This window comes from Pelodiscus sinensis, chromosome 7 (assembly GCF_052426305.1).
Source record: "Pelodiscus sinensis isolate ZL-2025 chromosome 7, ASM5242630v1, whole genome shotgun sequence".
Taxonomy (NCBI): Eukaryota; Metazoa; Chordata; order Testudines; family Trionychidae; genus Pelodiscus; species Pelodiscus sinensis.
The window spans coordinates 28,295,369-28,309,554 of NC_143058.1; the positions used below are offsets into that span (position 1 = coordinate 28,295,369).

A 14,186-nucleotide genomic window follows, 5' to 3' on the forward strand; every position below is an offset into this window, starting at 1 on the left:
AGTTTTAATGAATTTTGTTTACATTTTTCAGCCACACCATATCCTGGTGGATTTAAATGTTTCACCTGTGAAAAGGCAGCAGACAATTATGAATGCAATCGCTGGGCTCCAGATATCTATTGTCCACAAGGTAAATTAGCTCTATGCTATCTGTTTAAATTAAATCTCTTACGAAAATACCTCAGTATTCCCATTTAAATGATAACTTGCACAGGTATCCAAAACCTGATACTAGAGGTTTTTAAAAACAGGTTGGACAAATACATGTCAGGTATAGATGACCTCTTGAGGTCCCTTCCAGCCTTACATTTCAATGCTCCTATGATTTTCATTATTCACAGAGTATTTGAATTCAGGTGATCACACCTTAAGCCTCAGTTACTGTACATAAGAGTGGTGGATGATACAATTATTCATTTAAGTCTCATACTTCCCTTTTGCAGTAGATAGGTTTAGAGCTTTATCTATCCCCATATTCTCTCGCAGCTGAAACAGAAAGTAAGTGTCAATGGGACTTAGGCTACGTCTGCACTACGAGTTTTCTCGGCAAAAAATATGCTTAAAAAGGACTCATTTGCATGAGTCGCGATCTCATTTGCATATTTTCTGCCGATCCATTTTTGTGCTAGGGGTTTTTGTGCAAAAACAAGCAGTGTGGACGTTTTCTTTTTGCACAAAAAACCCTTTTTCCACAAGATCGGTATACCTTTTTCCGGGGCATAAGAATCTTGCAGAAAAGGGGGTTTTTGTTCAAAAGGAAAACTTCCACACTGCTTGTTTTTGCACAAAACCCCCTACTGCAAAAACGGATCGGTAGAAAATATGCAAATAAGATTGACTCATGCAAATGAGTCCCTCATTAGCATATTTTTTGCTGAGAAAACTCATAGCTGTAGCATCAGGTTGCCAAGTATGTAAGTCAATTTTAAAAATGAGACTGTGATGAGGTGTTCACCCCTCACCATACCTGAAGGGAGGTATGTTGGAGCAGATGGGGACAATTAACCTTATAGGGCACACCTGGTGGAGAGTCTGGCATGTGTGGAAATGACTAATGGCTGATAAAGCCCAGATTGGGGTGAAGCTGGTTCAGCTATAAATTCAGGAAATTCCTAGCAGAAAAGGGCTGCAATGTGAAAGCTGCCAGTTGTTCTCTGGGCTTGGGAAGAGAGAGGAAGGAGGAAGCTATATCTATACTCTGAACCTTACCACTGCAGCATCTGGCTGCTGTAAGGTCTTTGGTGTAGCTGCTGTATGCCAGTGAGAGAGAGCTCTCCTGCTGGCGTAATTAAACTACCCCAACAAGCCGCAGCAGCTATGTTGGCAAGAGAATATCTCTCACCAACATAGCACTGTGCCCAGGGGTACTTTCTTCAGTTTTTTTCACACCCCTGCCTGACTGGCTTTTCAGTGTAAGTGCTAGTGCAGATGAAGCCCTCTGGGTGAGAAGTCCTAGAAACCTGGCTGTGAGTGAAGGGTCCACCTACAAAGGTGGATGAGAGAGCTTGTGGGAGGTAGAATAGTAAGCAACCCAGGGAAAGAGCAGCATTGTTAGAGATTGTGCAGACCAAAGCAGAAACCTGAAGTAGTGGGTGGGCCTGAATGCCAGGGAAGTGGCACAGGACCTGGTCTTGGACCAGAAGATTTTCTGGAATTGCACAAAATGTAACAGAATTCTGTTCGGAGAGTATGGAAACTATTTTATTAATTTGCAAATCCGACTTAAAGGAATGCAGCAGAATACAGAAAACACCTGGGAGTAACGTTAAAAAACCCACAAAGCATTGGGAGGAAAAGATTGGTTTTATACAAGGAAAAAGAATCAATCCTTGAATTTTTGGGATGGTGGTTGTTGTCATTCACTATATTGCATAGAATGAGAGAGCATTGTGCAGAATTCTACCCATAATGGCTAAACTCCCATCTAAAAATCAACTAATATAAATTTGACTCAAACAAAGCAGTTCAAATCTGGAAACCAGTTTTGGCCAGGCAGTAGAAATTTCTTAGAGACAGTTGTGAGACTCTTTGAATCAAAGATATACTTCACCTTTTGGAAAGCTATTTATTTAAAAATCTCTCTCCTTTTTCTAACTTTCCCTACTGACTTAGCACTGAGCAAAGCTCAGAATCTCAGATCTGAATACCTCTGAAATTTTGAAGTGTTTGAAATCATGACAGGGATCCAAATTCTGTGGATATCCTTCTTTGCTTTTTACCTTCTTTTAATTTATTTTTCTCTTCCATGCTCTGAATATACCTCCTAATTTTCTCAATTGCTTCCTGCTTTCATTTTTCATTTCTTGCTCATCCTGACATCCTTTATATAATGTCGCCTTCATGCTCCATTTCTCTCTGTTGCTCTCTTTCTCGTTTTGTTTTACCTTTTTGTGTGTTGGGAGAAATCCCTCTAGCCCAGAGGTGGGCAATAATTTTTAAAAGGGGTCCACTTGAGAAATTTGAAGTTGTCCTGGGCCACCCTGGAAGGAGCAGGGCCTCAGGCAAAAGAGACAGTACTAGGAGACTTCTCATGCTTCCCTTCTCACAGACCCTGATTGGCCTGGGGGTAGGGGAGCACGTGAAGTCTTTCCCACCCCTGGCGCCTAGAGAGAATCACCAGCTGTTTTAAATCACTTGGTTGTTCCCTTTAGGTGCTGCAGCGGGAGGAGACCGTGCACAGCCCTCCTGCTCCCAGGCCAACCAGTGCCTGGGGACACCAGGCAGTGTGCAAAGTCTCTCACCCCTTACCCACACTCTGCCAGGGGTGTGCAGCAGCTAGAGAGAACCGCCAGCTGTGTTAAAACACCAGCTGTTCCCTTTGATGCCACACACCCCTGGAGGGAAGGATGCCTCATCCTCGATTGGTCGGAAGATGGGGGAGCAGCAGGGTGGCTGTGGGCCAGATCCGGCCCACAGAGGCTCCTTTGACCACCCCTGCTCTAGTCACAGATAGTCTGCTTAGAATTGGGAGCAGAGAGTGGGCTGTGAAAAGATTCAAGGGAACCATGTACTATAAGCAACACTCCATCCTGTCTCTCTCCCCATTGGCCAAGTATATTCTGCCCATATATAGGGGAAGCTCAAGGGTATAAACTATAATAGTCCAGCCACAGCAGAAAGGTGAATGAGTATCCTCCCCTTTGCTACTGGGTACCCACACTGGTGTACATCTTCCTAGAAAACCTGATTAAGGCCCCTTCACAAAGTACATTTTCATGAACCAGTCACAAGGGATCCAAATTTGGCTCTATCAGAGTTACTCCTAAAACTGTTTGAAATAAAGAAGCAGAAGAGAGAAGTTGACACTGCTCAGGAAATATTGCTGACTGACCCTTTACAACTGAATCTACAGAACTCAGGATGTAAGCAGGTGATATTTTTGGAAAGCAGCTTTCACCTAGCCAGTTCTTTTCAATAGGTGCTTAATATATATTTAATAATGACCTTTAGTGTTTTCATCCAGCACCTCTCTGAACTTTGTACCTAGATATGGTAGTGATTGGCCTATTGCAAATGACTTCCATAGTCAGTACTGCTCATGCAGCCTAGAAAACAAAAGACAATAGTCCCAATAGCAAAGACCAGCCATCCTGTATTTCTAGACTAAGCCAAAGAGCTACAGGAAATCCTTTTGAATTTAATTTGTTTTCTTAAGAATTTAAATTAATGTAGTTTCAAAATAGTGAAAGGTCAGAACAGCTTGTGTCAAATGATGGTTATAGTAGCAGTTCCTGCCTTGTTTTGGCAAGAATAAACATTATTTTAAATAATTGACAATGATGACAGTGGCTAAAAACAGTCTGCAGACTAGTCCATAAGACACAAAAGAGAGACTGCAAAGCTTTTAACAAAAATGTTTCCTAGCTTCAAAGACTTACTGATTTAGACATTAAAGGGAAGCCAAGTGTGAGGCAATGCCAATTGCTTTCTTTTTGTCTTTTTTGTAATCATGTTTCCAGTGACTCTCTTTCATGAATAAGGCTTATGCAGACAAGTTTTGATGGTATGTCTGTAAACTATGATTGCCTTCTACCTTGTATTAAGTTTGTTTGTTTTATCTACCTGTAAAAATGCTAGGTTTCTTTTACACTTCACCACAGCAGCATCACGGTGTATTTTCAAAATATGGGATTTTAAAGAACCTGGAATCGACCAGATGGAAATTCTAATCCATCTTTTCATGTTTAGAACAAAGAATCCAAAATCTCCTTAGAATGGAGTTATCAGATAGCATTTTGCTCACATTGTTTTTGGACTAAATGCTCCATGCTATCAAGGTACGTTGGGAACAGTGTACTTTGTAGCTGGATGTTAACCTGAACCAAGCTTAGATTCACTGTGTGCCCTGCTTTATTTATCCTCAGACTGAAACAAAGTCCTTGTGTGCCACCTCCCTGTAGTGGCATTCTTCAGAATGAATGCAAAATAACAACATAGCATGGTGTTGTAGGTGATTTCCCCCTGCATTCTTGTAAGAAATGGCTTTCCTATTCTGCAGAACAAGCAGAATTTTAAAGGACCAGGACCAGAGTTTCTCTTTTTCCCTCCTTCCCCTCCCCCCGAAAAAAATATTCCTGGGCTGTTGGTAGCAGAAATGACAAGTATAATTTGTATGGTCACTTTCTGTATTTGACCATGGATTTTGAAACAAAACGAGACAATTCTCAGCTGATAAATGAAAAAACAAAGGTAGATTGTCTTGCATTGTTTAGAGAGAAGTATTAATTCTGCTATCACTTAATATTAATTTTAAACCAGTATAAATCTATTGATTCGCTTCTCACATTGTTATAATTTAGGGATAACTCCACTACAGTCATTCGAGTTAATCGTGTACCTAAAAGAATCAGCACCATTGGCTTAAATGGGCTATCCTGGAATTATAGCAGAATCAGGCTGGTAACTTGATCAGTTCATATTGTAAGGAGAGTCAGATGTGATCTGTATTTGTTCCCTCTGGATGCAAAATCGATGTCTGTTTTTTATCTTCAACTTTCCAGTCAAATACATTTTAAAGTAAATGTATCAGGTTTTTAATCAAACTGAAAGAAGAAAAAGTAATCATGTCATAGTTCTAGTAAACAGACCTGAAAATTAACTCCTGGGGTAGTTGTGAAGACCTGAAGTTATTGACTCATTCTGCAGGTAGTAATTTTTATCTTTGGAAATTAAAGGAGTAAAGTTGTATCATCTCCTGCTCCGCATTTATCTGAACCTTTTCTGGATTGTGTGTGTTAAATTATATTGAAAGATAAGAAAAATCCCAGTATTCCATTAAAAAACAAATAAGAGTTTTGTTTTAGTTAAATGGATATTTTAAAAATGAAGTCACTTCTTCATAGAAGCAAAAATTCAAGAGTTAGAATGAAGTTAGCACACTTGTGCAAAATTAAAATTTAGTCAGTAGATTATTAAAACATGAACTAACGCCTGGAATGAATATGAGTGACTGACAGCATTTGCCATTGTACATTAACCAGTCCTCCTTTCGGGAAAGGCCCATCTCAAGCACAGTCCATTAGTTATCCAGTTCTGTTATGACCCTGCACGTGAAGTATTCCTGACTTCAGTTCCTGAATGAATACTGAGCAGAACCTGACAACTGAATCAAATTGTTAAGTTGATAGGTGTCCTCTGAAGCAGCATCATGGGTATGACTGTCACACTGTATATACATATTACAGTTAAAAACGTGTATTGGAAGCATGGTAAAATTGAAAGTCATGCACTGGAAAGTTAAGAAATGTCATATTAAGGTTGACTTGCAGTTTGGTGTCCCCTGCTCCTATCCAACCTTCTAAAGCTCCTACTTCCCTCCTCTTCTGCTACTGTCCAAGGGCTTGTTTACACTATGGAGAAGATCAACCCTCCGTAGGTCGATCTTCTAGTGTTGCCTTTAGTGGGTCTAGTGTAGATGCCCAAACTGAATGCCCCTCCCTCCCAGCATCCTGTACTCCTCAATCTGTGAGGAATAAAGGAAGCTGATGGGAGTATGTGCTCCCATCAGCTTCAGTGTAGATGCTGTGGTGGCTCGGCTTAAGTTAAGCTGATTCCAGCTATGCATTTTGTCACTGGATGGCATATATTAACCTGACCTGCCTGGAATAGTGTAGACCGAGGCCAACACACTAAAGTCCCAGTTCCTGCTCCTTCTTCTGTTCCCATGCAATGCCCCTCCAATGCCCCACCTGTTTCCCCTACCCCTTCTCTTCTAGGCCTGTTCAACTCCTATTTGTTCTGGCTCTTGTCCCTCTGCCCCTCTCTTCTCCTAGCCCATCCCCACTTAGGTCCTTTCCCTCTCTCCCAAGATACTTCCCCATCGCCATCGCCACCACAGCTCTTAGCAGTTGGGAGGAGCAATTGGAAGGAAATGTTTGCACAGCACACGAGACTCCAGGGTGCTCAGTCTCTGCGTGGGGATAGACATGTGCATTCTAGTTGCGCAGAGCTAGCTGCAAAGTGACTGAGCCTTCTCAGTGGAGATAGAGCCTTTGGAGAACTTGCTATCAAATGCTAACAAGTATCTACTGAGCATGTGCAAACTGAGATTTTCCAGAGGATAACTTGATCAAATTTAGGTGAATTTTCATGGCTATGGCAAATGGCACAGCATAGAGGTGCCAGAGCCTGCTGACAGAATGATTGAAAGACGTTCTTTTAACATGGAGAAAGACACATACTTTCCCTAATCGTAATTCTCGGAAATGATTGAGGCTGGACCATCATTTGTGAAACATCAAAAACAAAACAAACAAACAAAACCACCTGTCTGAGGCAAACATTTAGGTTCAGAAATTGTAGCCTAAATTATTTAAGTAGGCAAAATTATAAGTCACTGAAAACGGGGTCTTGTCATGAAAAGTGGTTGGGACCCATAACTATAAGTGGCTCTACTATCTCCATCTTCAGTAATTGAAATTGTAAAGAGACCATTTTAATTTAAAAATCACATTTTTTAAAAAAAATATTGTTGAACAATTTAAAATTTGTAATAAATTTATCTGATACTTTCCTCCTGGGGTTAGGGATGATCTTATAACTAAGCCACATATCTGAAGAAAAGGAGGTGTGTGTTTTGATCTTGGTTATGTAACAATTTCCATATGATTTTGGATACCTTTGCAATCAAGAGATGATGCAAAGATAAAGGACATTAATTTCATTGTGTATTTTTCAATGCTTTGGTTTAACTTTATGTATCACACAGGCCAATTAGCGCATTTGCTTACTTGTGACACTATCAGCTTCAGCATACCAAGCTCTCTCCTCCCCATGTAATTAACTGTAATGTAGATTTTTTTTTCTATTCCACTTTTACCTTCATCAGAAGGGTTGCCTCTTGTCTATATAAACCCAAGATATGCATTTATCGTATCAGCTGTGATGACTGCACTTATCCTGCTTGGGAAAGCAGGCAATCTATAACAAAAAGCTAGAACAATGGTTCCCAACCTGTGGTCTGTGGACCTCTGGGGGCACTGCAGGGGGTCTGCAGAAATGTAAAAGTAAGGATAGGATCCTTTCTTTTCCTTTTCTTCTTTTCCCCCACCCCTTCAGCTGTGCCTGCTATGACATGCAAGTGCTGTGCATGCCCCTCACACCTGGCTGATGTCCCCCTGTGCTCTGGGACATGGCTTAATTACTTTTGATCTCATTCCCCGAATGGTAAGGGAGCGAGGGGAAAGTGCTTGTATGCCGTGCATGCCTCTTATACATCAGCCAAGTGTGAGAGGCATGCAAGTACTTTCCCCGTGCTCCCTTAGCATCCAGAGAACGGGATCAAAAGTAAGCTGCATCCCAGCGTGTGCATGGCTGCTGCCTTCCGCCTCCCCCTCTTCCTTCCCCCCCCCCCCACCCTCCTGCCCTGGAACTTCATGAACTACTATACATTTCAAATGATTATCAAGTAATGGAATGTTTGAAAACAGCTATATTGTTTGGGGAGGGGGGTCTATGAAATGTTAATAGATTGAAAAGGGGTTTGTATGCTTGAAAAGGTTGGGAACCACTGGGCTAGAATGCAAAAAGAAAATTACTTTACTGCCGCCCCTTGAAATGGAAGTTCAGATGGAAGCTGGTGAATGAAAGCAATGCAGTGATTTCCCCCTAAGAAAGTCTTGCAAGGTTCTGAGCATCTCTTGGGAAGTGCCAAGTGTTCTCAGCTGTCACTCTTGCCCAGATCCTCAAAGGCATAGGCACCTAACTTCCATTGATTTTAATGGGAGTTAGGTGCCTAAATGCTTTGAAGGATCTGATCTTCAGTATCTTGAAATACTGAAACACAAGTTGTTGCTTACGAAGGAGCCAATTCTGCAAGCCACAGAGCCCCTGAACTCCAACTGATTTTCAGCAGGCTATCAGGCCTTGTAGGGGATGCTCCTGACCTGTGAAAGAGAGGAGGGTAGGTCTCACATGACCTAAAAATGCATGTAACTCACTGGCTATTGCCTAGAATGTTATCCAACAAAAAAATGTAAAATATTGTCACTTATCGAACTTCTTCAGCCCCAAGTAATTCTGTGAAACACAATGAAACCCCCATTAAGAGATCCATTGGGAGCACTATATATGGTATCTGCTAGAAACATGAGATTAAGGGGTTTCAGCTGATATATGTGAAAGGTGAACTTCACTCCTGTGCAGAGGGGGGGCAGCACAGGCTCTGTGCAACTGATAAGGTTTATGTGAAGCTTAAATTGTACATGGATAGGGCTTATTCTGTCACTTTATTGGTGATGGATTCTACTCTAGTGGTCCAATCCTGTGAAGCGCTGAGTCCAAGATCCTTAAAGGTACGAAATGGCATTGAACTCCCATTGATTTCAATAAGATTTAGGTGTGAATGCATGAGGATCTGGGCCTGAGTCTCTTTCCAGTCCAGTCACTTTCAATTGGAGTAGAGCGCTCTCCACATCTGTTAAAATTAAGCTCTGACCTCTTAGTAAGATAGGATCTGGAAAATGTATTAAAAGTCTTGCATTTGTAGGGACTGTAAATTTAAGCAAAGGCATTCTGTACATCACCATGAGATGTCTGAAGTGTTCAAGTCTGTTTGTCATGGCTGGGTATCACCACTCATGTTCAGAGCTGGCCAAACTTTTGACAAACATCTGGTGTTTTTATTGCCCATGTTAATTAATAACACGTTAGTTCAATAATGCTTTTTTTTGTAGTTGATGAATGCCTAAAAAGTGAAAAGTTTGTAAGACTCATTTCCAGTTAAAGATAACCGTTGCAGAAGAGCATCCACTTTAATTTAATTAGACATTTTTCTCCATCTCCACTTACCAAGCAGAGCATAAAATTGAGGAAACATTTACTAACGTGTGGGGCACAACTTCCTGGGGGTATGTCTACACAGCGTTATTTCAGAATAACAAAATGTGCATCTGCACAGAAAGCTTAATTTGGCTTTTGGCACTGTTTACACAATAGGAAGTCGAAGGAAGAGTGGAATCAGAGTAAGAAGTCCTCCATGTTGACATTATTTTGAAAATATGGCTATTTCAACTTCAGCTATGCATTTGACTTAGCTGAAGTTGAATAGCTTAATTCAACTTTTGCCTTGCTATGTAGCATAAACCTTGGGGAGCTGGGTGTAAAGGACTGGCTAGGAGAAAGGACGGTGCTGCAGATGGATACATCTTTAAGATGTGAAGGTGTTTAACCCTCCCCTCTGTCCTCTACCTGTAGGAATAGTGAAGCATGTCCTTGGCAAGGGGGCTTAGCTTTCTAAAGTTAGGGAAACATTGAGCTAGTTAATCTTCACAACTAGGGAAGTGCTTTAATCGCCAATTCATAGGTGAGGGAAATGGAGGTATAGGAACTTGCCCAAGGGTATACAGCTAACCAGTGGCAGAGCCAGTAACAGAAAGCAGGCATTCAAATTATTTGTCTAGAATATGGACTATGGGAAGGATGACTCCTATTTGCAGTGACTTGAGTTCTGAGGAAGAAAAGCCTCTATACCAAGTTACTGGCAGATAATCCACTTTGATTAAGGAGTATAAAATATCATCACCAGGGATAAAATGTATGTGGTGAATTCCTGCAATTGGTGTGAATTTAACAAGTTTTGTTAGTTAGCAGGGCTATAAACTAGGGATAGTCCTGAACTATTGATTTTTTTTTCCCAACTTGGATACATATTGGGGTATTCAAAGTCTGGAGGTCTCTTTAGTTCATCCATGATAGGAATCAAAACTTAGAAAAATTTCAGAGATTTGAGATCTGAGGCTCTTTATAAGAGCTTACAACACTAGTGTTCATATATTTACCATTTGATTTGGGATAGGAATTTGATATATTTCTTCCTTTTTTTTTTTTTTTTTTAATCTTTGCCATGATTTTCTTTACTCAGTGATTGTGTCCATATTTTCAGAATGTGATCAGAGCAGCTCCATGAAGTCTGAGTTATAAATGGAATTTGGCTAAAACCCAAAATTCTTTTTCTCTCTCTAGGGACAAGATACTGCTACACTCAACACACACTGGCAGCCAATGGAGAAAGTATATCTGTCACCAAGCGCTGTGTGCCACTAGAGGACTGTTTGTCTACTGGATGCATAGATTCAAAATATGAAGGATACAAGGTTAGAAGCACAAACAATCTGCTTTGGTACAACCTGTACAGAAATCTTTTGCTGTCAGCCAGAAGTCTGACACCTATAACAGGTGGAACAATATTCCCAGGATTGTAACATTCATGTCCTTTGCTATGTTTGTGTTGCTTCGTTCTTTAAAACAAAAGTGTCCATTGAACTATGAGGTAAAGAGGATTATGGGTTAACTCCTGCTCCCACTGAAGTTAGTGATTTGAGTGAATTTTGGTCTGTGTTAAATAATGAGTGCATATAATTTGCATGAATTCTGCAGAGCTAGGCAAGATCTATAAACATTGCCTTTACAAATATAGGAGCAAGCCCTGAAGTCCTTAATCCAGTTTTACTCTGTGACAAAACTCCCTGTAAAGTCAAAAGAAACTTAGCCTGAGTAAAAAGTGATAATAACCGAGAAAAGATTTGGAGCAGTAAGTAAATACACAGATTGAAAGGTGCAAAAAAAAAATGAACACAAGAAAAAGCAACATCTTCTCACCCTATGAAGGATTTAAAATCATGGATCTGCATGATGAAAGACAGAGATGGCTAGACATTTTTGATGATATGGTAAAGACCCACTGGTGCCACAGGGAAGAGAACCATTCTAATGAACGCAAAACCAATGTTGAGTATACAATTATGCTTTTTCCAGCCCTGTGCTTTTTAATGAGTGGGGACATACTCTTGTGAAGTGATGGGTTGTTTTTTTGTTTGTTTGTGACTCCACCAATGTAAGGCATAGTCAGGGTACCCACCAATCTATAATCATGTGGTGACTTCTTTATGCTACACTGGATAAAATATTTGGAACAGACATTCCATGCTTGAACTGCATCCTCTAATTTGATCAGTAATGGGTTATTTTAAAAAGCTGTCTTATTGGGGGCAGGGGAATCAGATTTCAAACTCCTGACACAGTTAGGTCCCAGTAGTATATTCCTATTCAAATTCTTGTTTCCTGTGGTAGTCTAGCCCATTTACAGCTATAGCGTTGCTTCCTGCCTGAGGTCACATGAAGCTCTGTGAAGTTCTCCTGTACATTATTATGTGATGGTGAGGGACAAAAGAAGCAGGGACAAACAAGCAGCTCTCCTACTATTCACAGGGGCTTGGGCCACCAGTGTGGAAACCATGTTCCATCTGACTTGTTTCTGGCCTCCCGCCTTTCTTTTGGTCCATACCATTACAGTTTCTTCAGGAACCATGCTGACATGCTGGTGACTAAGAACTCATCCCTCCAGTGCCCAAAGGGCAGGGGGAGAGGTAGATGAGCGTGTTAGTATTGACTGGATACGTTTTCCCAAATGACATAAAATATTGATGCATCGGGCAGTAGCCCCAGGAAGAAATTCTCTGCTTCCTTTGTGAATGATGTAAGAATAATGTAAAGGGGTCTTAATGTAATTCAGAATTCAGGCCTTTGAATAGTATTTGTTCACAATCAGCTGTCTACATAGAACATGTACCTTGGTGTATTTAATTCTCCAGTATTATATTAGCCCTAGATAACAGGTGATGGGCACCTAGAAAGGCCTAGATAAATACATGATTATTTTCTGAAAGTTATGCTACATATTGCATGGACTCTTCTGTAAGTATATAGTCAAAACAGGAGTATTAAATGACCTGATCTGAGCAAAGCGTATTTTGTTTCAAACTGAATGCTACAGCCTTCCCAATGCCAGACGTCACTGTCCAGTCCATGCACCTGTCCTAGATAGCTCTCATGACCACACCATTTTGTGTCAGACTCCAAATTTGCTATTCTTAATACCAGCCCAGACAAATTCAGCATCTCCAGGCCTTTTCAGAATAAGGAGGGGTGACTGTGTAACCATACTGTTATTTGTATACTAGTAATCCCTAGGAGCCCCTCCAGAGATTGCGACATCATTGTGCCAGGCAGACCCCAAACCTAAGAGCTCACAATGTACATGGACAGACAAGGAGTTGGGGGCGGGGTATAACATACAAGCCGAATGACCAATGTGGTGGTTTGGCAATACCATGATAAATCCACTCATTAATTATACTGAGATATTGAGTATCTTCAAAAGTGGAATAACCTAGTTACGGAACGAGATTTTTTAATTTTCTTTCAGATCTGTACTTCCTGCTGTGAAGGAAATATCTGCAACTTGCCATTACCCAGAAATGCAACTGATGCAATATTTGCAACAACGTCCCCTATAAATCAGACAAAAAGACTTTCCCAACATATATCTATAATAACATCATGTCTCCTGTTGGTATTCACTTCATAGTGATGCCATTCATGTTATTGGAAAAGCATAATGGGATGAAAACTTTAGTGTCAATATGTGATGTTATCTTAATGTATTTTCAAAATCATGATATTTCAGTTACATTCCCAAAATTTCATTTCTTCTTAATTATTTTTTGCTGATTTTGGTTGTCACTGCACCTAAATATTGTTGAAGTGTAGTCTCCTGAAGGGAAGAAAAATCCCAGTTGTTTTCACTTTTTCTTTTGAATAGAAATACATCTGAAATCTCTTCAAAGCTAGTGGGTCACCCATATATACTACTACATGGAATATCCTTGAAATTCATCCTCTATGAAGTGGTAATATTTGTTTTAAAAAAATGCAGCTATGGAATCATATAATTTGCTTATTTGAAGCTCTCTCATGAGGGGTATTTATTTACTGATGTGAAACAGAATAATTTGATTATCATATCACTCATTAGCACTTTCCTGATTGGTTTGGAAACCTCACAATAGCTAATCTAACCTTTCCACTTTAGATGCCTGCCCTGCCATTTTTTTTTTACACACTACAAACTTCCAGTGGGTTTGCTGCTTTTCTCACTTACATGATATAAATGAGGTCAATGGCGTTCTACCAGTATAAAAGAGTATCATTGGAGGAGAACTGGTCCAATGCAAGATTGAACAAGTTTCAGCTGTTCACAGATACCTTTTATGAAGCAGTCCGTCAATAGTGAAAATATTTTTTTTCTGCATGAGAACCTTGGTGGGGGAAGAAACCTCTACATCTGACTTGAAAATGTTTGGATATGATGCTGAGCATGCTGTTACTATTTATCAAAACTCCTCCATTCTGTAGAGAATGACATCATACCCCATTTTGTAAATCAAACCTCAGATATTCTAAAGACCTTAGGGTATGTCTACACTAGCCCCCTAGTTCGAACTAGGGAGGCTAATTTAGGCATTTGAAGTTGCAAATCAAGCCCGGGATTTAAATATCCCGGGCTTGATTTCAATCTTCTCGGCCGGTCGCCATTTTTGAAATTTAGAAGTCCGGACTAACTGCCCGCGTCTACATGCGGCAGGGACCCGGTAGTTTGAAATAAAGCCCTAAATCAAACTATCTGTTATTCCTCCTGGAATGAGGTTTAACAGGTAGTTTGATTTAGGGCTTTATTTCAAACTACCGGGTTAATGCCGCATGTAGACGCGGGCAGTTAGTCCGGACTTCTAAATTTCAAAAATGGCACCCCGCCGGGAAGATGCAAATCAAGCGTGGGATATTTAAATCCCGGGCTTGATTTGCAACTTCAAATGCCTACATTAGCCTCCCTAGTTCAAACTAGGGGG

The 14,186-nt window shown here is 40.5% G+C and overlaps 1 protein-coding gene across 1 annotated transcript in view; it reads left to right on the forward strand.

The window, feature by feature from the left end:
- LYPD6 (LY6/PLAUR domain containing 6) overlaps window positions 1–13,827 on the forward strand; it is a 74,670-nt gene extending 60,843 nt beyond the window's left edge. The window contains exons 3-5 of the mRNA XM_006125633.5: window positions 32–130; window positions 10,462–10,592; window positions 12,704–13,827. Coding sequence (XP_006125695.1) covers window positions 32–130; window positions 10,462–10,592; window positions 12,704–12,865 — 392 coding nt within the window. The 3' untranslated portion in view covers window positions 12,866–13,827. The remainder of the gene's footprint in view (window positions 1–31; window positions 131–10,461; window positions 10,593–12,703) is intronic.
- The last annotated feature ends 359 nt before the right edge of the window (window positions 13,828–14,186 follow it).